The sequence below is a fragment of the Lissotriton helveticus genome, chromosome 2_1, assembly GCF_964261635.1.
Source record: "Lissotriton helveticus chromosome 2_1, aLisHel1.1, whole genome shotgun sequence".
NCBI classification, from domain to species: Eukaryota; Metazoa; Chordata; class Amphibia; order Caudata; family Salamandridae; genus Lissotriton; species Lissotriton helveticus.
The window spans coordinates 1,243,544,688-1,243,570,597 of NC_136059.1; the positions used below are offsets into that span (position 1 = coordinate 1,243,544,688).

At 48.5% G+C, this 25,910-nt stretch overlaps 1 protein-coding gene across 34 annotated transcripts in view; it reads right to left on the reverse strand.

Annotated features, from left to right (window-relative positions):
• SEC31A (SEC31 homolog A, COPII component) overlaps positions 1-25,910 on the reverse strand; it is a 439,339-nt gene that overhangs the window by 11,294 nt on the left and 402,135 nt on the right. For 22 of the 34 annotated variants that reach the window (XM_078676180.1, XM_078676179.1, XM_078676170.1 and 19 more), the window contains 2 exons: positions 21,886-21,924; positions 19,291-19,349 (listed from right to left, as the gene is read on the reverse strand). In XM_078676180.1, coding sequence (XP_078532306.1) covers positions 19,291-19,349; positions 21,886-21,924 — 98 coding nt within the window. The remainder of the gene's footprint in view (positions 1-19,290; positions 19,350-21,885; positions 21,925-25,910) is intronic. The other 12 variants (XM_078676183.1, XM_078676178.1, XM_078676169.1 and 9 more) reach the window with 1 other exon arrangement.

Sequence of the window (25,910 nt, forward strand, 5' to 3'; positions counted from 1 at the left end):
AATGCAGCAAAATCTTGGTACGTATTACTAATTTATTTCTGCAGCTATATTTTTTCAAACAATGCAGAAATAAATTCCATGCAGACAATTACCTTTGCTACAGCAACTGGAAGATTGTAACTTTACTACGAAAATCATGGCATGAAGGACACGCACCGACTAAGAAGGCCACAGAATTTGTAGAACGCACTGAAAGCAAATTTTCACTGAAGCAGACTATTCCTTTTGAAACAGAGGATTTCCACCAGAATGGAGGAGCAACACTGTCCATGTCTTACCGTAAATCTAAAAACCAAGGCTTGGCAGCAAAGGTGTACTGTGAAATTATTTTGCTAACTTGCATTAAAACCACATAGAAAGACTGAATGCAAGACCTACTTTGTATCAAACCGTACCAGTTTAGTCGTTGAAGATCAACACTTGCAACCAGGTGTGCCCAAAACAGTTTGTTCCCAATGGGCATTGCTAAGAAATGTAAGATTACCCACTGCCGATAGAAATGAAGACATGTTACCTTCAATGGAAGGTGTAAACTATTGCTTGAGTGAAGTATGTTCGAGTACCTAAGCATACATGAGTCCGCTACGCTGCAGGCACTAGAGAGCAGCCTGGATGCACTATGTATTTTAAGTTCTTTTAGACACATAGTGAAATGGCTCAGGGGTAAAGGCATATATGATTGCATGCACAACTAAACGATAGCTAGCTATCCCATTGGGCGATCCTCTTATCCTTACAGGATATGATCGTGGACATTTGGATTTTATTTGAGTCAAAGGAAAAGCGTGGAATGCCCATTTGTTGGGATAGATGAGGATGCAAGCAGAGAATATTCTCTTATTATTCTTCAGTGGCAGTAATAGTGGTTTTTGCTGCTAAGAATTCCCTCTGCCAGTGTCCACTAGGCAAAGCATCAATGTTCTATAATGGTTGTAACAGATGGGTATCGCAAGAGAGATCTCTAAAGGCAAATGTTTCAGAGAGCAGACATTACTATCTAGCCTACTTTACTACGCGCTAAACATAAAGGTTTTATTCAGTGGGGTGTTCCGGTGCTTGGGGACATTAATGGCCAAATACCTCTCCTTTAAATATCAGAGAGTGGACTTTTAAAACCTTGGCTTAACTCCTCCCTCGTCTTCAAACAGAAGAGCAAGACAAGAGATGAAAGGAAATAAACATAGAAGTTCCACTGGCATCTTCACAGGGTAACTAATTTGTAGTACCCTATCCAGTTCACCTGGCCAGCCTCTTTACTGCCTCTGATAGAACACATTAGTCTAATGTGATGAAAGAACCCGCCTTTACGCTTAAATATACGAGATTGAAAGTGTTAATTTACCTCACCATGAGTGACTTTGCCATCACTCTTCACCTAGATACTACTTACTAATGGCTAATAGTGAATGACAGTGGTCCAGTATTCAAACACAATGGAAGCTTTACAATCAATTCAATGTTGAGCTAGGAGAAGTCTGTCAACACACATTAAGTTAAAAACCAAACCTGTTATCATCTCAGACAAATGTTTACCAGGGGGGTTGATGCTGCAGTGTTGGACAAAAAATTCACAAATAGCTTGACAAAACAGAGCCCATTACCCTTGAATTTATATACCTTGAGCAAACAAATAAGATAAATCTACCCCTTCCTGATGAATTCGACTGCGTGCATTATAGTTGCCCAGCTGTTGTCCATATAACTTTTCTGACAGTTTAGAAATACTGGCTATGCAGGTTAGCTGGCATCACCCCATGCGATACTGTTGAAAAGTGTTAAGGATGGAGACACTGAATCCAAGGACAAGTTCATTCTTTCTTCTCTGCTCTACTTATCGGCAAAGCCCCTTTGAATATTATAACTCTTAAAGAGAGCAGTCAACTAACCTCCCAATCTTGGGGTGCCAAAATGGTCCCCATTCGGTCTATATTAGTTGTTAACATCTCTTCCTCGATCAGTGCAATAAGACAGAGGCTTACCTGCCCACTCTTAAAGCCATGTATATATCTGGAATTTCTGCATCTGCCCACAACAATGTATACTGAGTTTTTAAACCTTATAATGTTCTGAAATGTTGTCTACAATTAGATCATTAAGGCAGTAGACACACGACCATCCTCTAAAATTTTTTTAACAACTATATTTTTAATTATACTGACGACATCAGTATAGTAAGGGATAAGTCTGGAACACAGCGTCTATTACAATAGGGTAAGATTCAATTAATAGAACAGTACAAAATCAAAGGAGGCAATCAGATTTTCTGTGCTTCTACAATGTTGATACACAGCTCAAAATAGTTTTACATAACTGACTCCTGTTTGATTTGACTTCCTTGACCAGTCCATATTTCTATCAAGTTAACCATCGATATGCAACCCAAGCTCACGCATAAGGTACCTTCCACTTCGTCTCAGGGACACCTACAAGAGACACCGAATATAGTGGCCTAAAAAAATCTAAAACAGAAAGGGGGATAAAAACTTTGGTAGGAAAGAACAAGTTTGTTGCCTTCGGTAATGCATTACCTGGTAGAGACTAGCCACAGATTACATACATTAGAATTATCCCCATGAGTCAGACTGGATCCAGATATTTTTAGTGAACTGTATCCCTGCGCGCCCGTAGGTGGCGTCGCTCTGCTCCACGTGGCATCATCAGAGTGTTGTGTGCGGTGCCTATACAGGCTTCACACCAGCATGCAGATATCAGTTTCTTTTCGCAACTTTCCACGCCAGCCATGAAGACTACTGACACTGGTGTGTTAAAACTAGGGCCTTGAAAGGGGGAATAAACCCGTTTGCAGGGAGGATAGGTAGGTTATTTGGTAAGGAAATCTGTGGCTAGATAGTCTCTACCAGATAATGCATTACCAAAGGTATGTAAATTGTTCATCTGATACACTTCTAGCCACTGATTCCTTACCTTAGAATAGATACTCAAGCAATACATACCTGGAGGTGGGGCTATGAAACAATTTCACACTAAAATGTCCTCGAAGACTGAGCGGGCAAAGTGCCTGTTCAGACAGAAACAACTGTACAGGAAGTATTGTTTTGTACAGAGGCGCCCACATAGGTGCTTGGCAGATGTCCAGGAATGGGACACTGTGTGCTACCACAGTGGTCACAGCCTTGGCTCTTGTGGAATGAGCATGCGAGCCCTCAGGGGGTTGCTTCTAGGCCAATATGTAGGAGATCCTAATGCAGAACACGGTCCATCAAGAGATGGTCCTCTTCTGCACAGCCTTTTCCTTCGTACTGACATTTCCCACGAAGAGTTGGTTGTCCACCCGGAAACTCATCCGTGCAGCCAAGGTAGAAAAACAACCAACTTTTTGAGTGCAGTCAGTGAAGTCGCTCCTCTTCCTTAGAGGACTGTGGTGGAGCATAAAATGTAGCCATGGTGATGGACGGGCCTACATGAAAAGGAATAATCACTTTCTGCAGAAGGGAAGCTCTAGTGTGAAGAACCAGCTTGTCTGGGTAGATGTTCAAACAGAGTAGAGAAGAGTGGCTCAATGGTTAGAGCGGCAGACCCTGATGCAGTAGTCTGGCCAGGACCAGGGTTCAATTCCCGCCTCGGCGGGTCTCGGGCTCAATTTCCTCTGACCTGATAATTCTCCCCTCGGTGCCTATTCTAATCATGAGTCCCACTCTGCACCTCTTGGCAATAGCTTGCTTAATCTCTACAACGGCCCCAACAACGCTGAGGATGCCTGACTTCACCTTGGGGGTGCCCAGGAGTGGGCTCCTCACAGGGAAAGACCAGGAAGGGTTCCTCGGCGGTATTCGTACAAGCGCCGAGATGCCTACGGGTAGTCGTGCGCTATACAAGTGCGTAATCATTTCATTTCATTTCACATGGAGGCTTGGATGACAAAGCCGGACGGTCACTGACCCTCTAGGCTGATGTTATTGCCACCAGGAAGGCCGTCTTGATAGTAAAGAGACGGAGGGGACAATTGTGCAGGGGCTCAATGGGAGCACACATCAGTAACGTAAGTACCAGATTATGGTTCCACTTAGGCATGATAAAAGAGGAAACATATGTTGCAAAACTTTTAGGAACCTATGTACAATAGGGGATTTGAGGAGGGATGGCAGATTAGGCAACTGCATAAAGTCGGATATAGCAGAAAGATAGCCCTTTAATGTGCCCAGAGCATAGCTCTGTTGGGAAAGGGAGAGAATACAAAGAAGCACCTGATAAAGGGGATAAGAAAGGTTATCAACCTGTTTTTTTGCACACCATGCAACAAAATTGCCCAACAGTAGGAGTATACTGTTTGGTGGAGGGACACCCAGCTCCCAAGAAAATATTGCAGAATTCGGGCTGAAGGTCAAAAGCTGTCAATTGTTAGAGCTCAATCTTCACACATGAATGCAGAGTGTTGACAGAATCATGTGGAGAACCCTCCCTCGCTGCAGTGACAGAAGATCCTCCTGAAGGGGAAGTCTGATCGGAGGACCGATGGCTATGCTCAACAGTTTGGAATACCAAACTATCCGAGTCCAGTCCACAACCACAAGGATGACTTGGGTCCGGTTGTTCCTGATCTTCTTGAGAACTCTGAGCAGGAGTAGTATTGGCCAAATGGCATACAGGAGTGCTGAGCTCCCCTCTAGACTAAAAGTCTCTAAGCGAGACCCGCTGTGGAAACACCTGCATGCAGAACTGAGGACATTGCGCGGTCTCTGCTGTGGCGAGCAGATCAAACCAAGGCTCTCCAAACTGCTAAAAGAGACCTTGCGCCACCTCAGGATGGAGACTCCATTTGTATTCCGCTAGGCATCTCCGTCTGAGTTTGTTTGCCCTGGAGTTCAGAAAGCCCACCAAGTGTTGAACTACCAGGGATATTCCCTGTTGTTGCCACCATGTCCAGGGACACAGGGCCTCTTGACAAAGGTTCAACTACCCCAGACTGCCCTACTTGGTGCAGTACCACACAGCAGTAGTGCTGTCCGTGAACACTTGTACTAGCCATTCTCTGATGGAGGGTAGAAAGCCTTTTAATAGCAGCCGGATTGCCCAGAGCTCCAGAAGGATGATGTGAAGCTCGGATTCTGCCGGAGACCGGAGTTCTCTGACATCCACCTCTCTCAGATGACTGCCCCCTTCCTGAAATGACTCATCTGTCACTCCTGTAAAATCTGGTTGGGAAAGGGAGAGGGGCCTGCTTCTAACCCAATCCTGGTTCATTTCCCACCACTGCAGATGTTTTGCAGATCCCTCTGAGATCTGAACCATGTCAGAGAGATTACCCTTATGCTGCACCCACTGTAACTTCAGATCACATTGTAGAGCCTGCATATGCCAGCGAGCATGTGCTACCAGCAGGATGCACGAGGTCATGATTCCCAGCAGCCTCAGAATCAGTCTCACTGAAATCCAAGGATAGAGGCAAAACATTCTGGACTCGCCATTCGAGAGGAAAGGCCTGAATACGCACTGTGTCCAGAATAGCACCGAAGTGTCTGAGATGGCGTCAGGTGTGACTTCCACGCATTTATAGCATACCCCAGCGAATGCAAGAGGTCTGCCATAGACTGGAGGTGGGAGACGACAGCCTGGGACGACCTTGCCTTCAGCAGCCAGTCGTCGAGATAGAGGAAGACTGGCACTCCTCATCTCCGCAAATGAGCTGCAACCACCACCATCACCTTGGTGAACACTCGAGGAGTACTGGGAAAGCCAAAAGGGAGCATGCCAAGCTGTAAGTGCTCGTGGGCCACCATAAACATCAGGTAACACGTGTGGATAGGCAGAGTGGGAATGTGGAAATAAATATTCATCTTGCAAGTCCAACTCTACCGTCCAGTATCCCAGGCAAGAGAGCAGTTGAACAAGCATAAGCATATTGAACTTCTTCTTGAGGAAGAAATTGAGAGGGTGCGGGTCTAGGATAGGTAGATGGCCTCTGTCCTTCTTGGGCAGCAGAAAGTAGAGGAAATAGCAACAATGACCAACTTCTGTTGTCAGCACCCTCTCTATGGTTCCCTTGACCAAGAGAGCTGTCACTTCCTGGAGCAATATAAGATAGTTCTCCTTTGGCCTGTTGCAAGCAGGTGAAATGGGTGGAGGGGTAGTCACAAAGGGGAAGGTGTTACCCCCTTCGGACAATTCCAAGAACCCATTGGCCTAATGTCATAGAGCTCCAGTCCCACTGGATGCCCATGATGGTAAGAGGGCAAACTATAAGGGATTGGAGGTTGTCAGGGGTGGTGGACTGGCCAGATTTCTGGCTTCCCAGCCCAGGAGGCCTGGGGGTACCGCCCCTCTGCCACGCAGAGGCTGGAAAGCTTGCCACGCTGCGGTGGCTGGGCAGGTATAGACACGGCTTGAAGCCCCTTCGTGGCTGCGAAAGGTGGATTGAAGGGGGTGAGGGGCTATGGGAATCCCCAAAGATCTGTTCATAGTCCTGCTTTCCTTAAAGCACTCCAGCACTGAATCTGAATTGGCTCCGAAGAGAAGGAAGCCATCGAAGGGCATGTCCATATGCTAGGCTTGGACATCCCCTGAAAAGCCAGTTCTCAGCCAGGTGTGGTGCCATAAGGCCACTGTCAAGAAAATCGCTCTGCCCAGGGAGTTGGTGGTATCAAGTCCACACATCTGACTCTGAACTTAGCTGCATCTCTCCCATTGGCAACAGCCTCGGCAAGTATGGCCCAGGCCTCCTCCGGGACGAATGGCAGCACCTGCGCAACCAAATCTCAAAGAGCGTGGGAGTAACGTCCCAAAAGGCACGGGTGTTTACGGACCAGGCCGGTGGAAGAAAACATTACCTTCCCCTAGGTGTCCAAACTTGTGGATTTCCTATCCAGTGGGGCAATAAGGAATTGTTAGAACCGGGGGTCTCTAGTTGGCAGCGGTAAGTACCTTAGACCAAGTAGGGACCCTTGCTTCTAGTCAGGGTGAAGGAATAACCCTCTGAGATAACCCCTGCTCACCCTCTAGGTAGCATGGCGCGAGCAGTCTAGGCTAAACAGAGGCAATGTGGATAACATTTGCACTTAACACAACAATAATTCCCAATCCACCACAAACTGAGACCACACAGGTAAGTATGTTTTATAAAAATATATAACTTTATCTAGTTTCAGCAAGTAATTAAAGCAGTAGCATGATAAACACTTCTTTAGAAAGCTGTTGCCTTTTATCTTAAGGGTTGCACTTAATCTTCTTGATGGTGCTTGTAAATAGGAAGTTCTTATGTAAAAACACGGATAGTCTCAAGTCTCCTTAATCAGCAGGAAAGAAAAATATTGCCACTGATTTTATGATTAATTTGCTCTTAAAACGAGTAGTCAAACACAATGCCCCCTTGTGACTCCAAGCGCTGTCAATGCGCTTCTGCGCGAGGCTCGGGGACTCTTTTCTCCCACTGGGGCAGCCTCGCGCCTTGCTGGGACTCAGGCACCCCCAGGCCGTGCAGATGGCACGCTTCCCCGCCCCGGCCGGTCCCCTGTCCTCTCCCGCCCGCTCTCGACAATCCAACGAGCGGCGGGGGAGGCGTTGCTGCTCACCTTGTGGGGGGACGGCTGGCCAGGGGTGCGGGGACGCCTCGGATTCCCTCGGCGAGGGCAGGTCACTGCTTCCCAGGCCCGGCGGTGATCGCGGCGATTACCCGGCTCCTTCAGCCGCCTCCGCGAAGGCAGCCAATCCCGTCGCGGCGCCTCAGACGAGCCCCTCTACACGCGAGGCCGCCACCCAATGGCAGCGCGGCCTCGCTGATGACGCTGCGCTCCAGCCACCAATCACGGCAGGATCCTGCTGATGACGCCGCGCCGCACGGGCCAATCCCGTCGCGGCGTTAGTGAGGGGGCTCGGCTCCCTCCACCAATAGGAGCGCGGCGGCTTCGTTCTTCGCCGCGGCAGCTCCTGGGCCTCGAAGCAAGTTACGGGGGGGGGGGGTTCCTGGCCCCGGGCCGCGGTGGTGATTTGGCGGCAAAGGGTTTTCGGGGCCGCAGATCACGGTCAGCCGGATTCTCCACCGGGAGATCAACAGAGGGAACGTAGGACGCAGAAAACCACTCCGGGTCCCTCCTCACTCCCTGAATCTGTGCCGAAGAGCACAGCAATCAAACCTCACGGCTGGCAAGTAATAATCACGCGTTGGAGCGGGCCACAAGTACGATCTCTCAGCAGTCTTGGGCAAAGTTTTAGGAACCTTTAACCCTGGGTTCCCAACAGGAGGCCAGCTCTTCTCAGGCCCTTGGAGATTCAGTTCAGGAGACACAGCACACAGCAGAGTCTCTCGTAGTTCCAAGCAGGCAGGGTCACAGCACACAGCAAAGTCCCTTTCTCCTCCTCAGCTTTCAGTGGCACCAGCAGAACAGGTCAGCCCTTAGAGCACACAGCAAGGCACTCGCCCTTTAGTTCCCTAGCAGCCCTTCTTCCAGCGGAGGTTCCTTCTTGATTGTAGAATTTCAGAATCTAATCTTCTGTAGTCAGGGGTCCTTTCCTTATACCCCTCAATGTCTTTGAAGTCTTTGTGCATGGAGGCCCTGGGTCCAGTCTAAACCAGTTCTGGGGGTTGCGGAGCACTGAGGTGTCTCTGGTTTTCTTCTTCCTGTCAGCTTCAGGGCCAGAGGTGTCAGTTGGCCGGCAGGAGGGAGCTAGCATGGGGGAGGCAGGCAGGCACAGCCCAGCACTTATCAGGCCTTTCTTCCTCCCACCTCCCGGGCAGCAGATGTGCCCTTTCATCCCCGGGCTGGCTCCGACCCTCTCCTCCGGGGGCTCTGTAGCCCCCTGTCACATCCAGACCAGGCAGGCATTCCACAAACCCAGGCACACGAAAGGTTTAGACAAGAGAACAGCCACTTTCTAAAAGTGCTATTCTCCAACACAGGATTTAAAAACACCCTTCACTAAAAGATGTGTCATTAAATTCTGAGTTCAGGGATATCTTTCACTTATGTCCCATCTTGTTCCTATGGGAAGATAGGCTGGTATCACATGGGCCCAGCCTCCTCCATGTTACTCTATGGAGCAAGATAGCCTTACAGCAGTGAGCACATAAGATGGCTGCAGCCCACTACCAGAGCATGTGACCTGCACTAGTACATGCTCTACCTTATCCATACACTGCACCCTGCCCAGGGGGGTACCTTGAGCCTTCCATAGGGGTGACTGATGTGCACAGACAGGGAAGGGTTAGGCCTAGCCAGTGGGGACACTGGCCAGGGGGACAGGCAGTCTCTGACTGCACACAGGCCCTGCGCTGGCAGGCCTGAGTCACCATTTTAAAGCTACTCATGTGGGTGGCGCAATCTGCGCTGCAGGCCCACTAGTAGCATCTGTCATCACCAGCCCTGGCACACACAGTGCACTTTACTAGGGACTTCGGGGTGATACAAATATGCCAATCAATATTACAATTTACAGAGGGAGCACTCACACTCTGACACTGATCAGCAGTGGCAGAGTGTCCAAAGCATCTCAATCAGCAAAAACAAAATCCAGCACAGCATCAAAACACATGAGTCAGAGGCAAAAAGATGGGGGAAGAACCACGCCAAAAGGTGTCAGGTCTAACACGTGTCCCCTCCAGCTGAAAGTGGGGAGAACTACCCAACCTCTTGGGAGTTCTCATCACTAAGGCGGAAGAATCTGGACAGACCGTCAGCATTGGCGTGTTCTGTACCAGGGCGGTGCTCCACCGTAAAGTCCATCCCCTGTAGGGAAATGGACCACCTCAACAATTTTGGATTCTCACCCCTCATCTGCATTAACCATCTGAGGGGCCTGTGGTCGGTCTGAACACGGAAGTGAGTCCCAAACAGGTAGGGCCTCAGCTTCTTCAGAGCCCAGACCACAGCGAAAGCTTCTCTTTCAATGGCACTCCATTTCTGTTCCCTGGGGATTAGCCTCCGGCTAATGAAAGCCACCGGTTGATCTCCTCCCTCATCATTGATCTGTGAGAGTACTGCTCCCACGCCTTGCTCTGAAGCGTCAGTTTGCACAATGAACTCACTGGAAAAGTCAGGTGCCTTAAGCACCGGTGCTGTGCACATGGCAGTTTTGAGGGTGTCAAAAGCAGTTTGACAGGCCTCAGTCCAATTCACTTTCCTGGGCTGATTCCTAGATGTCAGCTCTGTCAAAGGGGCCACAATGGTGCCATAGCCTTTGACAAACCGTCTGTAATACCCGGTGAGACCTAGAAAGGCTCTCACCTCAGTCTGGGTCTTGGGGGGTTCCCAAGCCAGAATGGTATCAATTTTTGCCTGTAGGGGCGCCACCTTGCCGCTCCCCACCTGGTGTCCCAAGTACACCACAGATCCCTGCCCTATCTGGCATTTACTGGCCTTGATAGTGAGGCCTGCCTTCTGCAGAGCCTTCAACACTTCAGTGAGGTGTTGCAGGTGTTCCTCCCAAGTGGAGCTGAACACAGCAATGTCATCCAGGTAGGCTGCGCTGAATTGCTCCAGCCCTGCCAGTACCTGGTTGACCAATCTCTGAAATGTGGCGGGAGCATTTTTCAACGCAAAGGGCATGACACGGAACTGGAAGTGCCCCTCTGGTGTTGAAAATGCTGACCTCTCCTTTGCCCCGTCAGTTAAGGCAATCTGCCAGTACCCTGAAGTCAAATCAAAAGTGCTCAGGTACTGGGCAGCTCCCAACCGATCCACCAGCTCATCAGCTCTGGGGATGGGGTGCGCGTCAGTCTTGGTGACCGCATTGAGCCCACGGTAGTCCACACAGAACCGCAGTTCTGGGGTGCCACCGGGGGTAGCAGCTTTCTTAGGCACCAAGACCACTGGGCTAGCCCAGGGGCTGCTGGAGGGCTCAATAACCCCAAGCGCCAACATCTTGGAAACTTCTTCCTTGATGCTAGCTCTGACCTTGTCAGCCACCCTGTAAAACTTCTGTTTCACAGGCATGCTGTCTCCAGTGTCCACGTCATGGACGCACCACTTGGTGACACCTGGGGTCAGGGAGAACAGTGGGGCGAACTGACCCAAGACTTGGCGACAGTCCTCCTGCTGTTCTGGGGTCAGGGTGGGGGAGAGGACCACACCATCCACTGACCCATCTTGCTCCTTGACTGCCAGGAGGTCAGGGAGAGGATCACTATCCTCCTCCCCTCCAACATCTGTAGCCATGAGCATAGTTACTTCAGTCCTCTCAAAGTGGGGTTTGTGGCGGTTCACATGTAGCACTCTCAGGGGCTGCCTGGGAGTCTTCAGGTTAACCAAATAGGTAACCTCGCTCTTGCGCTCCACCACCTCATAGGGCCCAGACCACTTGTCACGGAGCGCACAAGGCTCCACTGGCGCCATCACCCACACTTTCTGACCAGGGTGGAATTCAACCAGAGACGTGTTCTGGTCATACCACCTCTTCATTTCCTCCTGGCTAGCCTCCAGGTTCTCTTGAGCGAGCTTCCTGAAGCGCTTGGTCTGGTTGCGAATGGCCAGCACATAGCTGAACACATCCTGAGGGGTTTTCCCACGGGATTTCTCCCACCCCTCCTTCACCAGAGCCAGAGGCCCTCTGACAGGGTGGCCATACAGCAACTCAAAGGGACTGAACCCTAAGGATTTCTGAGGCACCTCCCTGTAGGCAAACAACAGGCATGGCAACAAGACATCCCATTTCCGCCTCATGGGCTCTTCCAGGCCCATAATCATGCCCTTCAATGTGCGGTTGAATCTCTCAACCAAACCATTTCCTTGAGGGTGGTAAGGTGTGGTGAACTTGTAGGTCAACCCACACTCACTCCACAGGGACTTCATATACTTAGAAATGAAGTTCGTCCCTCTGTCTGAGACGACCTCCCGGGGAAATCCCACCCGGGAAAAGATCCCCATCAGGGCACGGCCCACCACTGGGGCGGTGACTGTCCTGAGCGGGAGGGCTTCCGGGTACCGAGTGGCATGGTCCACCAAGACCAGGATAAACCTGTTGCCTAGGGCTGTCTTGGGATCCAGGGGCCCCACGATGTCAATGCCCACCCGCTCAAAAGGGGTGCTCACCACGGGAAAGGGTTGGAGGGGGGCCACGCGCTTCCCTCCGCTCTTGCCACTGGCCTGACAAGTCTGGCAAGATTTACAAAAGGCAGAGGCGTGCGTCTTCATCTGGGGCCAGTAGAAATGGGTGACAAGCCTGTGATAGGTCTTGTCTTGCCCCAGATGTCCTGCGAGAGGCACGTCATGAGCCAGACCCAGTAGGAAGTTCCTGAAGCGCTCCGGTACCACCAGCACACGGGCGGCACCGGGCTCAGCGAACTTAGGCTCACTATAAAGTAAGTCATCCTCCCAGTAGATCAAATGCTCCTTAGACCCCAGGCCTGCTGCCTGGTCTGCAGCCTGCTGCCGCACACCAATGAGAGAAGGGCACTCCTTCTGAGCCTGGCAGAATTCCTCCCTGGAGGGACCACCCTCTTGCTGCCACTGGGACAGCTCAGGTAATTCCCCTAGTTCGGCCACCTGCTCCCCTGTAGGTTCCAGGGCATCCCCTTCCGGGTCTGCCTCCTCCTGGACCGTGGGAACAGTGGGGGCCGGTTTCCCGCGCCCTCTACCCCTTCTTCTCTTGGCAGGTTCCTGGGCCATTGTTCCAGGCTCCAGTGCGGCTAGACCGCCCTCTCTGGCTGTCATTGCACGGGTGGACACACAGATCCACGCAGGCAAACCCAACATCTCCAAGTGAGTCCTGTGCTCCACCTCTTTCCAGGGGGAGCTCTCCAGGTCATTACCTAATAGACAATCTACAGGCAAGGCATCACTTACAACAATCTCTAAAATACCGGAGACTCCTCCCCATTCAAATGGAACTTTTGCCAACTTGCAGTAGCGCACTGAACTGTCAGCTGCCACCACAGGCCGGAGTACCTTGGGAACAATTTGCTCTTCAGACACCCACCGACACCTGACAGATGTCACGCTGGCCCCTGTGTCTCTCAGAGCCTCCACCTCCTGTCCATTGATGGTCACCTTCTGCCCGTATTTCTTAGTGTTTTGGGGCAGCAAGGTTTCCTGGGCCATCTCTTGGTCTCCTAGAGAGACAAGGGTCATCAAGGCTAACCCCTCCTCCCCACTAGAAATCAAATCCCCTCCCAAAGCTACACTGGCTAACGCCGGAGCTGGAGCACCAGTGGGTGCAGATTTCTTCTTTGGACAGTTTGGAGCAATGTGCCCCACCTCCCTACATGCATAGCAAGTAAGGGTCTTCTTGTCCTGCGGGCCCTTATGGGGCCAGGAGTTCTTAGGCTTGGGGGGTTGAGACACCTTCTCCTGGGAACTACTTTGGGGCCCTTTAGAAGACTCCTTTTGATTACCCGTGTCCCCCCCACTCTTCTGCTGGGGACCCTGTCCACCTTTGGCTGGGGTACTTACCACCCCCTTGTGGACCCTGGTGCTAGTCCACCGGTCCGCCTCTTTAGCAAGCTCACTGGGATCAGTTAACTTGCTATCCAAAAGATGCTGGCGCAGCTCTGGGACACATAAACTACTTAAGTGCTCCCTACTAATCAAGTGACACAACCCCACATAATCAGTAACTTTGCTGCCCTTCATCCAACCTTCCAGTGCACGCGTGTACATACGCACACACTCCACCCAAGTACTTGAATCAAGCTTCTTGAAGTTCCTAAACTTCTGGCGGTACTGTTCAGCAGTGAGCCCATACCTGAGGCACAAAGCCTCCTTCATGGCGGAGTAGGATAAAGCATCCTTTGCTTCTAAGGGTGCCAAAACATCCCTCCCAGAGGCCTCAAAATGCTTCCACAATCCTGCTCCCCAATTCTTCTCAGGCACCTCATTCATCTTTAAGGCAAGTTCATACGCTCTGAACCACGCATAAATATCCTCACCCCTCTGATAATTCTGTACCAGATCCTTTGGTATGTATACCTTACCCGCCTGTACCGGTTGTGCGCTGCCACCATTAGAACTGGACACCACCTTTTTAAATTTGATGTCCAACTCCTTCAGGCTCAACTCATGAGCCAATTGGAGCTTCTTTTCCTCCAAAGCGAGAGTATGTCTTCTCTCCTGCGCCGCTCTCTCCTGCGCCTCTTTCTCAACTTCCAGACGCAGTCTCTTCTCATCGGCTTCCGCTCTGAGCTTCAAAAGCTCAATCTCATGGGCCCTAGCTCTCTGATTCTCCTCCGCTTCCTCTGGAGAAATAATCCTACTGGAGTGGGTGCTGCCGGCCCTAGACGCTGGCTTCCCCACTGGCAATTCACTGGACACAAACACATTCTCCTGTGTGCCTCCCCCTCCAGTAGTAGCCTCTGGATCACCATGTTTGGCCTCCCACCAGGCCCTCAGAGCTTTCCTTAGCTCTTCCTTGTTTGCGCTGCTCCTTACTGAGCATTCAAGCTGTTTGCAGAATTTTCTCAGTTGCTCCTTTTTATAGAGGAACAACTCCTGGATCTCAAATTCCACTTCCACTTCTGTACTCACGCTTGGCGCTTTCTGAGACATGATGCTTCCTAACCTTTTCAACTAAAAAGGTTTCACCACAAAGAAAAAAAATCTTGCGCAACCTGTTCTGCTAAACTAGACTAGTGATGTACAAGAAATCACTGCAGGTCAAGTGCAATCATTAGTTCAAAATCCCACCGCTGCCACCAATGTTAGAACCGGGGGTCTCTAGTTGGCAGAGGTAAGTACCTTAGACCAAGTAGGGACCCTTGCTTCTAGTCAGGGTGAAGGAATAACCCTCTGAGATAACCCCTGCTCACCCTCTAGGTAGCATGGCGCGAGCAGTCTAGGCTAAACAGAGGCAATGTTGATAACATTTGCACTTAACACAACAATAATTCCCAATCCACCAAAAACTGAGACCACACAGGTAAGTATGTTTTATAAAAAAATATATAACTTTATCTAGTTTCAGCAAGTAATTAAAGCAGTAGCATGATAAACACTTCTTTAGAAAGCTGTTGCCTTTTATCTTAAGGGTTGCACTTAATCTTCTTGATGGTGCTTGTAAATAGGAAGTTCTTATGTAAAAACACGGATAGTCTCAAGTCTCCTTAATCAGCAGGAAAGAAAAATATTGCCACTGATTTTATGAATAATTTGCTCTTAAAACGAGTAGTCAAACACAATGCCCCCTTGTGACTCCAAGCGCTGTCAATGCGCTTCTGCGCGAGGCTCGGGGACTCTTTTCTCCCACTGGGGCAGCCTCGCGCCTTGCTGGGACTCAGGCACCCCCAGGCCGTGCAGATGGCACGCGTCCCCGCCCCGGCCGGTCCCCTGTCCTCTCCCGCCCGCTCTCGACAATCTAACGAGCGGCGGGGGAGGCGGTGCTGCTCACCTTGTGGGGGGACGGCTAGCCAGGGGTGCGGGGACGCCTCGGATTCCCTCGGCGAGGGCAGGTCACTGCTTCCCGGGCCCGGCGGTGATCGCGGCGATTACCCGGCTCCTTCAGCCGCCTCCGCGAAGGCAGCCAATCCCGTCGCGGCGCCTCAGACGAGCCCCTCTACACGCGAGGCCGCCACCCAATGGCAGCGCGGCCTCGCTGATGACGCTGCGCTCCAGCCACCAATCACGGCAGGATCCTGCTGATGACGCCGCGCCGCACGGGCCAATCCCGTTGCGGCGTTAGTGAGGGGGCTCGGCTCCCTCCACCAATAGGAGCGCGGCGGCTTCGTTCTTCGCCGCGGCAGCTCCTGGGCCTCGAAGCAGGTTACGGGGGGGGGGGTTCCTAGCCCCGGGCCGCGGTGGTGATTTGGCGGCAAAGGGTTTTCGGGGCCGCAGATCACGGTCAGCCGGATTCTCCACCAGGAGATCAACAGAGGGAACGTAGGACGCAGAAAACCACTCCGGGTCCCTCCTCACTCCCTGAATCTGTGCCGAAGAGCACAGCGATCAAACCTCACGGCTGGCAAGTAATAATCACGCGTTGGAGCGGGCCACAAGTACGATCTCTCAGCAGTCTTGGGCAACGTTTTAGGAACCTTTAACCCTGGGTTCCCAACAGGAGGCCAGCTCTTCTCAGGCCCTTGGAGATTCAGTTCAGGAGACACAGCACACAGCAGAGTCTCTCGTAGTTCCAAGCAGGCAGGGTCACAGCACACAGCAAAGTCCCTTTCTCCTCCTCAGCTTTCAGTGGCACCAGCAGAACAGGTCAGACAAGAGAACAGCCACTTTCTAAAAGTGCTATTCTCCAACACAGGATTTAAAAACACCCTTCACTAAAAGATGTGTCATTAAATTCTGAGTTCAGGGATATCTTTCACTTATGTCCCATCTTGTTCCTATGGGAAGATAGGCTGGTATCACATGGGCCCAGCCTCCTCCATGCTACTCTATGGAGCAAGATCGCTTTACAGCAGTGAGCACATAAGATGGCTGCAGCCCACTACCAGAGCATGTGACCTGCACTAGTACATGCTCTACCTTATCCATACACTGCACCCTGCCCAGGGGGGTACCTTGAGCCTTCCATAGGGGTGACTGATGTGCACAGACAGGGAAGGGTTAGGCCTAGCCAGTGGGGACACTGGCCAGGGGGACAGGCAGTCTCTGACTGCACACAGGCCCTGCGCTGGCAGGCCTGAGTCACCATTTTAAAGCTACTCATGTGGGTGGCGCAATCTGCGCTGCAGGCCCACTAGTAGCATCTGTCATCACCAGCCCTGGCACACACAGTGCACTTTACTAGGGACTTCGGGGTGATACAAATATGCCAATCAATATTACAATTTACAGAGGGAGCACTCACACTCTGACACTGATCAGCAGTGGCAGAGTGTCCAAAGCATCTCAATCAGCAAAAACGAAATCCAGCACAGCATCAAAACACATGAGTCAGAGGCAAAAAGATGGGGGAAGAACCACGCCAAAAGGTGTCAGGTCTAACAGGAATGCACCAGGATTTACATGGGAGGTAGAGGCTTGGACCACCAAGTTCTCTTGGGTAGGGTGTTGTGTGAGGAGTTGGGGGACTTGTGGGGCAGAGCGGTGGGCAATCGTCCTGTTCACAGGTGCTCCTGTGCTGGGTTTGGACCAAGTCCCAAGCAGGACTTCTGTAAGGGCCTCATTAAATGGGAGAAGCAGTTCCAAGGGACACACTCCCGGTTGAGGCACCTCCGTCAAGACATTCTTCTTGACTGCCACTGAGGGCAGGCTAAGGTCCAAAACCTCAGCCACCCTTCACACCATCAAGGCAAAGGACACTACCCTCCTCTGTGGCCATGGTCAGAGGAGAAAGCATACCAGTATCTGTAAGTGTATAAGACCAAGTCCTCACTCCAGTCCATTTGGGGATCTAAAGGCTGGTATTCCTTCAGGGTACAGCGACCCCTCTCAATCCTACCAGAGTCCTAGCCCACAGAACTAGGGCTCTGGCCTGAAAGGCACGGCTCCAGTTGGGGCTGGAGCAGGAGTTTGACAATGCCCCTTTGGCACAGTGTCGGAGTCGAGAATCTGAATAGAGGCATGGCCGTCGATGGACGCACATGGCGCCGAGAACATCGACATCAAGACTGGTGCCAGGGAAGGTCGAGGTGGTAAGACCGGCGCCGTTCCGGATACAGCAATGGATCAAAGGGGCCCATGGTGCCGGGTCTTCGTGTCATGGTCGCATTCCAGGCCCAGAGGAATATAAGATGCGGGTCCGTCACCGACATCTGTTGTTGACTGGAGTCCCAGGGCTTGAAGCAGGCCTTCCACGTAGACGTTCCTGCCACACCAAGGGAAAAAGTCTCAAAAACCTTTGACAAAACATCGAAAAAGCACAGTAAAAAAAGTGGGTAAGTGGGAGTCTCTCTCTGGATTTGCACGGACTACGCAGAAAATAAAGAACCGATGTCAGCATGCTGGGGTGGTGCCTATAGAGGCACTACACATGCAACTTCTGGCATGGACGCCATGTGGAGCCAACCAATGCCACCTACTAGCATGCAGGGGTACTGCTCACAAATGATTTCCAGTCTAATGCCTGGGGATAATTCTATGGTAAGTAATCCGTAGCTAGAAGTCTCTCAGATAAGAACTACTAAAAGAATAGGGCAGGTGGAAGAAGAGAGCATATGTTGCCAGGGTCCAGAGCCCTGCAAATGTGGGTCTGCAATTGTAGGAGCTATAACTGGTGAATGGGTTACAGCTGACACACACATTTGCAAGTAAACCAGGATCTCACAGGCGTCAAACTGAACCTCACACATCTCACTCTATCATACTATGTTTAGACGGGGAGCTGGAATAACCAATTTACTTGTCCAATACCCTACAATTGTTGACTGTCAATCGGGCACTTACTTCAGGAAAGGGCTATAAAATTTCTGACATGATCCTGTCATCTTGGTAAGGAGATGTTTGCACCTCTGTGTTTGAACACCAACAAGTGTCAAGATCTTTTCATCTGCGCACGCTTTACCAATAGCACTTCTGTTGTAGTCTTCCTCCCTTGATTTGTATCATTTGTAGGACATTGGGTATGTATTGACACCTCAAACTCTTGGTGCAGATATACATGACTTGCTTTCACCAGCAACAGCCACTATCCATTCCGCTCCCCTTGATGACCATACAGTCCATGTCCACCCATCATAAAAGAGCCCACCGATACATTTTGCCTGCACTATGATCATACAGTTTCATAATAAGACAAGAGGTATCTCTTGTTTTATTTAGAAGCCCACAGAGCACTATGTGTGGCATCCCTGTCACTACGCACCTCTTTTCAAACAGCCATCCTTCAAATGCTAAACTCTCCCAATATCTTCTGAACTCCCTCCGCCCAGGAGTATGCAAACGTCACCTCTTATTGTACAGCACTACTGCAAAACATTTATCTTCTTATGTTTTTCGTTGTCCCATATAGGGCTCTTAGTGCTGACTTCCCAGGAAGGGCTTGTATCTCAAACTGAAAACAATCCTTTCATAAACAGTCTGTGTATCTGTAAGTGAGATCAGTCCAGCACTGTACTCAGTCAGCAGTCCATATCCAAAGTGCTTCACTCCCTTTATTAAGAGAACTCCAAAAGATGTCCTGTGGAGGTCCAGATGCCTCTTGCCTCTTCCGTTCCACATCATGTGGCGGCCATCTTTGCTTTATGCCAGCCTGCCGTCCGGTTGAGGCAGGGGCAACTTTATTCAGGCAGTTCCATAACTTGTAACATAGAAACTCTGTGAGCAAGGAAATGATCCTCATCAACTGCCCTATTACTGAAGATTATCAAGGATGATATATTTTACAATGGAGCCTCCTCTGCTAGATTGCATTATAATTCAAATGAAGTAAAGAATACAATATTTTTTAAAAAGGCAGACTGAATAATGCAGTAAAACAAAAAATAGCAATCTGGTCTTAGCTGACTCTAGTGGCACATACCTTCTTTTTCTTCGAAAGTCTGTTCAGTGCAGGAGGATCGTTCCACCCGTTCTGAGGTCCTGGAATGAAAAAAATTAAAGCACCGCATTTACTTTGTGGAGATCAAGCTCCGATCCCTGGATGTTTACAGTTTAAAAATCATCATAGGCTCCACATAATTTTCTTTATGATTGTGCATGTTATTCATAAAAAAGAAAAATGGTAATAAAGAATGTTACACAGAGGGTGTTGAGTTCTGTGTCTAACTCCAAGGTTTGACTTGCTTCTCTTGTGAAGGTATTCAGTCTCAAATTATGCAAACAGTGACAACTTGCTCAACACCACCTCCATTATCAAAAAACTGCCTTACACCAACACACACTGATGTAATAGAAGAAAGACTTCCAATGACCATTTTGTTTCTGCTTGCATCATGTTTAACAATCATTTAGAGTTGTTAATCATCAGACATACACTCCTGAAATCCAGAAATATTTTGAAAGACTTACTAGATTTATCCTGAAAGGCTTATTGGTCCTGAAATTATCACTTGAAGATGTAATTGCATGTATGAAGTTATTTTCCTTCTAAAAATAACAAGCAAAAACTGGAATTCTCCCATAGACTACAGACAATCACCACAACACCTCATGACTTCCCTATACTGGCAGCTTCATAAAAACTGCTTGGCTTTATCTTCGACCACATTACCATGGAATCAGACATTATCAAACTGATTTAATCTGCCTCCTTTACGATTTCATTTTTTAAAACGAATTCCGCATTATCTCCATATGACTCGAGAAATACAATTCAGGTGTGAGGCCCATTACCCAACAGAAAGGCTTTACTACCCGGTTTCTCCAAATGTGTCTTTCTTCCTCTCAAATCCGTTCTTCCAGTTGCAGCATTCCTCAAAGCGTCAAAGAAATCAGATCACATCAATTCTACTTTGAGAGACTGTCACTAGCTTTTCTGGAAGCCATAATCAAATTCAAAATATCTGGCTACACTTGGGAAAACCTACATATTAGAGAAAAAAAACACTTCACAATGCGGAAAAAGTAAGTACCACCTGAGGAAAACAGAGCCTTGTAATGGATATTCATGTGACCAAAACCCTGAATCAGGCAATCACTCACACCTAGCAGCAAGAAAATGCAAACAAGTGCCGAAAATGCAGAAAAACCCACAATTTCAGACAGTACTTAAATGAGGAGTGTTCCCAAGTCTCTTTTTGCATCATAACCATACTTTGTTCTTCATATGTTCTTATTCCTGTTCACCTGTAACATGTAAATCACAGCTGCCAAATTGGTCAGCGCAATTAAAAAAAAACTTACATAAAAAATAAATAATTTAGGTCTGTGTAGGCAATACAGAGATAATCAAAGAAAAAATAAAAATGTCACACATTTCAGCAGAACATACAATTAAGCACTACAATTACAACAGCAAATTAGATGGTTCAATAAAATACTAAATGCTGAGCTACCATTAGTTCTGAAGACAAACTTGGAGCAAGCTACAGATGGAAAAGGATAGTCCAAATACAGCTCACAGATATACTTGCAACTCCAAAACACTCCCCAGCAGGGCAGTACGTTGGAAACATCTATCTAGCAACTCCCATTTCATAGATATACTATCTAAATGCTCACAGGAAATTCATCTTTAATTGGTCCCCCCAAAAAAGGCCTCAAATTGACGCTTAAGAAATTTTTTGGCATACAGGATTTGTGGTGTACCCACACTACCACTCTATTCAATACACCCCCATCCAGCAATTGAAATATGAATAAGCCATGCCGAGAATAAATTACTATCACACATAACTTTTAAACGAGTAGTACAGACCAGTAATCTTGGTATAACTCAACTGGAACAAAGCCCAATGACTTTGCTCCAGTGTAAGATCTGGGCGATGTTCAAAACGCCAGAACAATGACATGCCTTTGCAATAAATACAGAATGCTCTACAACATTTCAACACAATGTCTTATGAAAACGGGACTAAGATTTCTCCGTAAATGGCAAGACGTTACGTCAGTATTTGCATTACAAAAAGGTCCTGTTGAGCAGATATGCTTTGTATTCACACATCAAAAATTTACTAAGTAGTATTTTCAGACTTGTGCAATTAGACAATCACTCAAATTTTTAAAATGAAACAAAAGCCAACACAAGCCCCTGAAAACACCTTCAGACAAGCACGGATAGCTCAGTTTAAATAAACTATAATCACAGGTGCTCTTTACAATTTCCAAAGAAAATAAAACATTTGTACCACAAATAAACCAAACCATGGGAAGAAGTGAGCTGGTAATACTTGGGTAGTACAATGAGAGTTATTACAACTCCCCCACCCAGCCTCCTTTCTGCCTTCCAATCACTCTACAACAGAGCTTCCCATCTTGTACTGGTTTTTAGAGACTCAGCTCCAAACATCTTAATGTCCAGAGAAAAGGTGCAGATTTGTATCACACAACTTAATTATATCTACTATTGAGTGAAATCACAGAAATCAAGAGTTTAATTTAAGGAATATATTATTAGGTTCATTGATTAAACATATATTCCACGAGTCATTAGTTTCACACTACATAGCTAATTCACCTTGCAGGAAAGCTGCCATGTCTTGGGTAGATAGATTTTCTGTGGATGAAATGCAAAAGTAACTCAAAGGGTGTAAAGAAGAGTACATACAAAGCTATTGCACAACTCTTCCTTTAAAGTGAGCTTCTCAATAAAATTGCACCATCTTCCTTGATTTTATCAATTGGTCCTGCAAGACTACTCAAATGTGGCATACGTTGTGTAACTCTGCAATGCACATTAGACAGCCCCAGAAATTGGGCATGTAACGAGCTAATAACTGTAAAAAAGCATACAAGGAAAAGATGGTCTGAACTATAAAACACCACAAATTCTCGAGAGTGGCCCTCAAAATTCATCCTGCAATGTGGAGGGTTTTTCTAAAAAATATGCAAGATTTATGACAGACAGACACACACACACATACACACACCCATACACCCATACACCCACCCATTGGTAATCTTTTGCCTCTAGCTGCAGTTGCCTAGCTCATTTATGGGAACCTGAACTATTTTTTCCATTAGCAGACCCAGAGCAAGAAAGAAGAAAGAAAAATAAGTCACAAAGGGAGACTAGAGGGATGAAAAAGAACCCTTAATAGTGAGATAACGAGACAGGAAGTGTTGGGTAGCGAAGGAGGAGGCAAGATATGGAATCAAGACTAGACAGCCTTGGTACGCAGCAACCCCTGCCCGAGCTCTTGTGAACAACGTTGTGCTCCTGCACTTTGATAAAGCATTGCACACAATCTAGGATAATGCTGGAGAATTTAAAGATACACCTTAACAAAACACGTTCAGTGAAAAACACTTTCTTCCCTGCTTTTTGGAAATTATTTGGCTCACAGTTATTACCTAGATTATTTGACATCTTTTAGATGGACTGCATAAGTCACAATGCCCTATATACCTTTTATGGAGGTTTCTTCAGCAGGAGACAATTGTCTCTACTGAACAGCTCAATTACTCTTAATTCTGCATGTGACAAGTAGCTTTAGAAATGCATTTAGAATCACATTTGCTCAATGTGAATCCAGAAATGAGCTTCCTTTATGAAGCTCACGAACAGACCTATACTGGAGTCTATAAAGGGGAGGAAGCTAATATGGAGGTAAATGGAAAAAAGGAACACTTGTTAAAAAGATTGAGTCACTTCTTCAGAAAGGTTAAGTAAACTTTCCTTTTCATTTACCCGTCTTTGGATCAGCAAGTATCCTACTAACTCAGACACTAGAACAGAACCTATTTGCTGATGGTGAGTATGCAGAAACATGTACACTACACAAATTTACATTGGGGAAATACTCCGACAGAGCTGGTATGATTCAGCATGTTGACAGTGAACCACAAAGACAATATGAGTTTTGCCATAGTCTCAAGGTGGTTGACGACTACCTGAGGCAAGCCCGACTTCAACAGCACTGATGAAACCAAAGGGGAACTGAAAAATGCTCTTGTCCCACCACGAACTGCAGGTAGAGCCGATGAGCCAGCAGGACCAGTTTATGGAAATGGGCATCCTGTAGGTCTAACGCCAGCATCCAGTCTCAAGGGTCAAGGGCAGAGGAGTTGGCCTAACGGCTAGGGCGGTCGACCTCGAATCTGGGGAACTGGGTTAGAGTCTTGGCAATGACGCTGAACATCCTGTGATTCTGGGCAAATCACTTAATCTCCCTGTCCGAAAAAAAATGAATGCGTGTCCTCATGTAACGTAACTGGTGCTATGTAAAGCGCTCTGATACCCGATTCGGGTCAAGTTCGCGCTATATAAAACTCTGCAAAAAAAAAAAGGGACAGACCAGTACTGGGCCAGACTGGGCATTTGGAATCTGTCCTGGCAGAGTAACAAGTTGAGAGCACGCAGGTTTAGAATATGACTAAGGCCTCCATTCTTGGGCACCAGGAATTAGCGGGAATAGCAAAAATGCTATACTTCTGAAGAAGGTAGCCTCTCAATAGCTCCTTTGGCCAAAAGAGATTGCACTTCCTGCCACAAAAGGGAATAAGGTCCTCCGTTAGCCATTGCTGGATTGTGTGGTAGAGAAGAAAGGAAAGGTAAGGCATATCCTTTGTGGGTGATCTGCAGGACCCACCTGTCTTAAGTAACAGCTTGTCATCCAGATTAAAAATGTGGCACCTGTCTCCACCCGAGTGGCTGTGGTCCACTAAGGGTATGTTGAAGGAGAGGTGGGGGGCAGTGGATTGGGGGGGTTGGTGGCGCTGATGCCATCTCTATCACAAAAATGCTGGATTCCTTGCTAAGGATGGACAGGCTGGTGGTATTGACCAGCTCTACCAAAGGCCCAGGAGAGGTAGGGTTGGGGCATATGGCGATATGGAGCAGATAAGCCTAAATCATATGCAGTGGCCCTAATCTCTGACTAGCTCTAACCGGAAATAGTCTTGTCCCCAAATCGGCAAGTCCCATCAAAGGGCATGTCCATAAGGGAAGACATCGCCTGGTGGATTGCAAGGCGGTGAATGGCAACACTGGTGCCAATGGCTCACCCGATGCAATTGGTGGCGTCCAAGCCACCACGAATTGTGAACTTGGCTGCATCGTGATTGTTTTCAATGGCCTACACCAGGACTGGTCGAAGACCTTTGGTGACACCAGTGAGGACTTGAGTTAACGGCTCCCAAATGGCATGGAAATGGCATCTCAGGAAGCAGCTGGCGGGAAGGAAAACTCTTTCTAAATGACTCCACCAGCTTGGGCTCCCTGTCGGGGGGAGAAGTCACAAAAAGGTTTGGATTAGACCGGCTGGTCGATGCCTGCCTCACCAAGCTTTCAGGGGAGGAGTGCTGAGATAGTAAAGCAGGGTCCCCCAGCACTGGACAATGGTGTCACGCTATTTGCCTGCCGACTGGAGGTTCAGAGCAAGATTTGGCCTAGGCCCCTAAGAAAGTATCAGTTATTGCCTGATTTAAATGCAGAAGTGGCTCAGTGGAGGTCTTCCTCAGCTGAAGGACTTCTTTCCATATAATTGTCTTTACCTTTAAGGTGGGGAGTTGGAGGTCAAGGAATTGGACCACTATACACATTACCATGTGGCATAGGTAGCAGATTCTTCTGTGGTTGGACCTAGGGATGAGAGGAGACTTGTTTCAAGGGAGGTATGGAGGCAATTGGCCTACTGCAAATCTTCGTACCAATTATCCCCATGAAAGGTTTGAGCAGGCTCACCACCTGTATCATAATCGTTGTCCGTTTCCATCCCAAAAAGGGAGTGAAGGATATGCATATCCCCTTGAAGAGGTGGTAGATTACCAGGGGGAAATGTCACCTCAGAGATTGGGTGCAGCTTCGGTTGAGGTCGGACTGGTGAAGAGTAGGAGAGTACAATTTGTACCTCCCTGTCCATCAATGTGCCAGGAATCTGGGTACATCATTGTGCTGGAGGTGGGATCGCTATGAGCCAGCGGGGTCGTGGTGGGGTTGGCAGGTACCAACTGGTGGCAAAGGGGAACTTGCTTGCGGAATCCCAAATGGAATGCCTCTGGTCTCCTTTGGGCTTGAAAGCATACCAGATAGAGCTAGAAGAAAAAAAGAGTCGGACCACAACATCGCAGAACTTTTCAATCTGGTTTGAGGTGGAAGATGGCTCAGGAATCTCTGGTTGTGCCAGCGTCAGCTACAAGCTTAGCTGTAAGGTAGACTAACTCAGAGATTGGAAGGTACACTGCCACCCCGTGCATTGATAGGTCAAAGTAACTGGCGACAGGGGGAAGGGTCTCGCTTCGATCTTTTATTTTTCTTATTTAAATTACAGGTTGATTAAAATCTCGACGAAGACCAACCTCTAGAACTGCTCCGGCGGCATGTGGGCTGAGAAAAGGACAGAAACCGGGCTTTAGACTTGGACCATTCCTGCTGCTTAGTCTTCTCATGTTTGGTGATGTAGAGTTTTGCCTCTTAGTCGTGAATTGCTTTCAGGTTCATCGTGACTCGACCACAGGCACCACCACCATCAGGCACACCTGATTGAGATATGTCACAGACATTTGTTTGTGACAGTCCCTACAAGGCTTAAAACTGGTTAG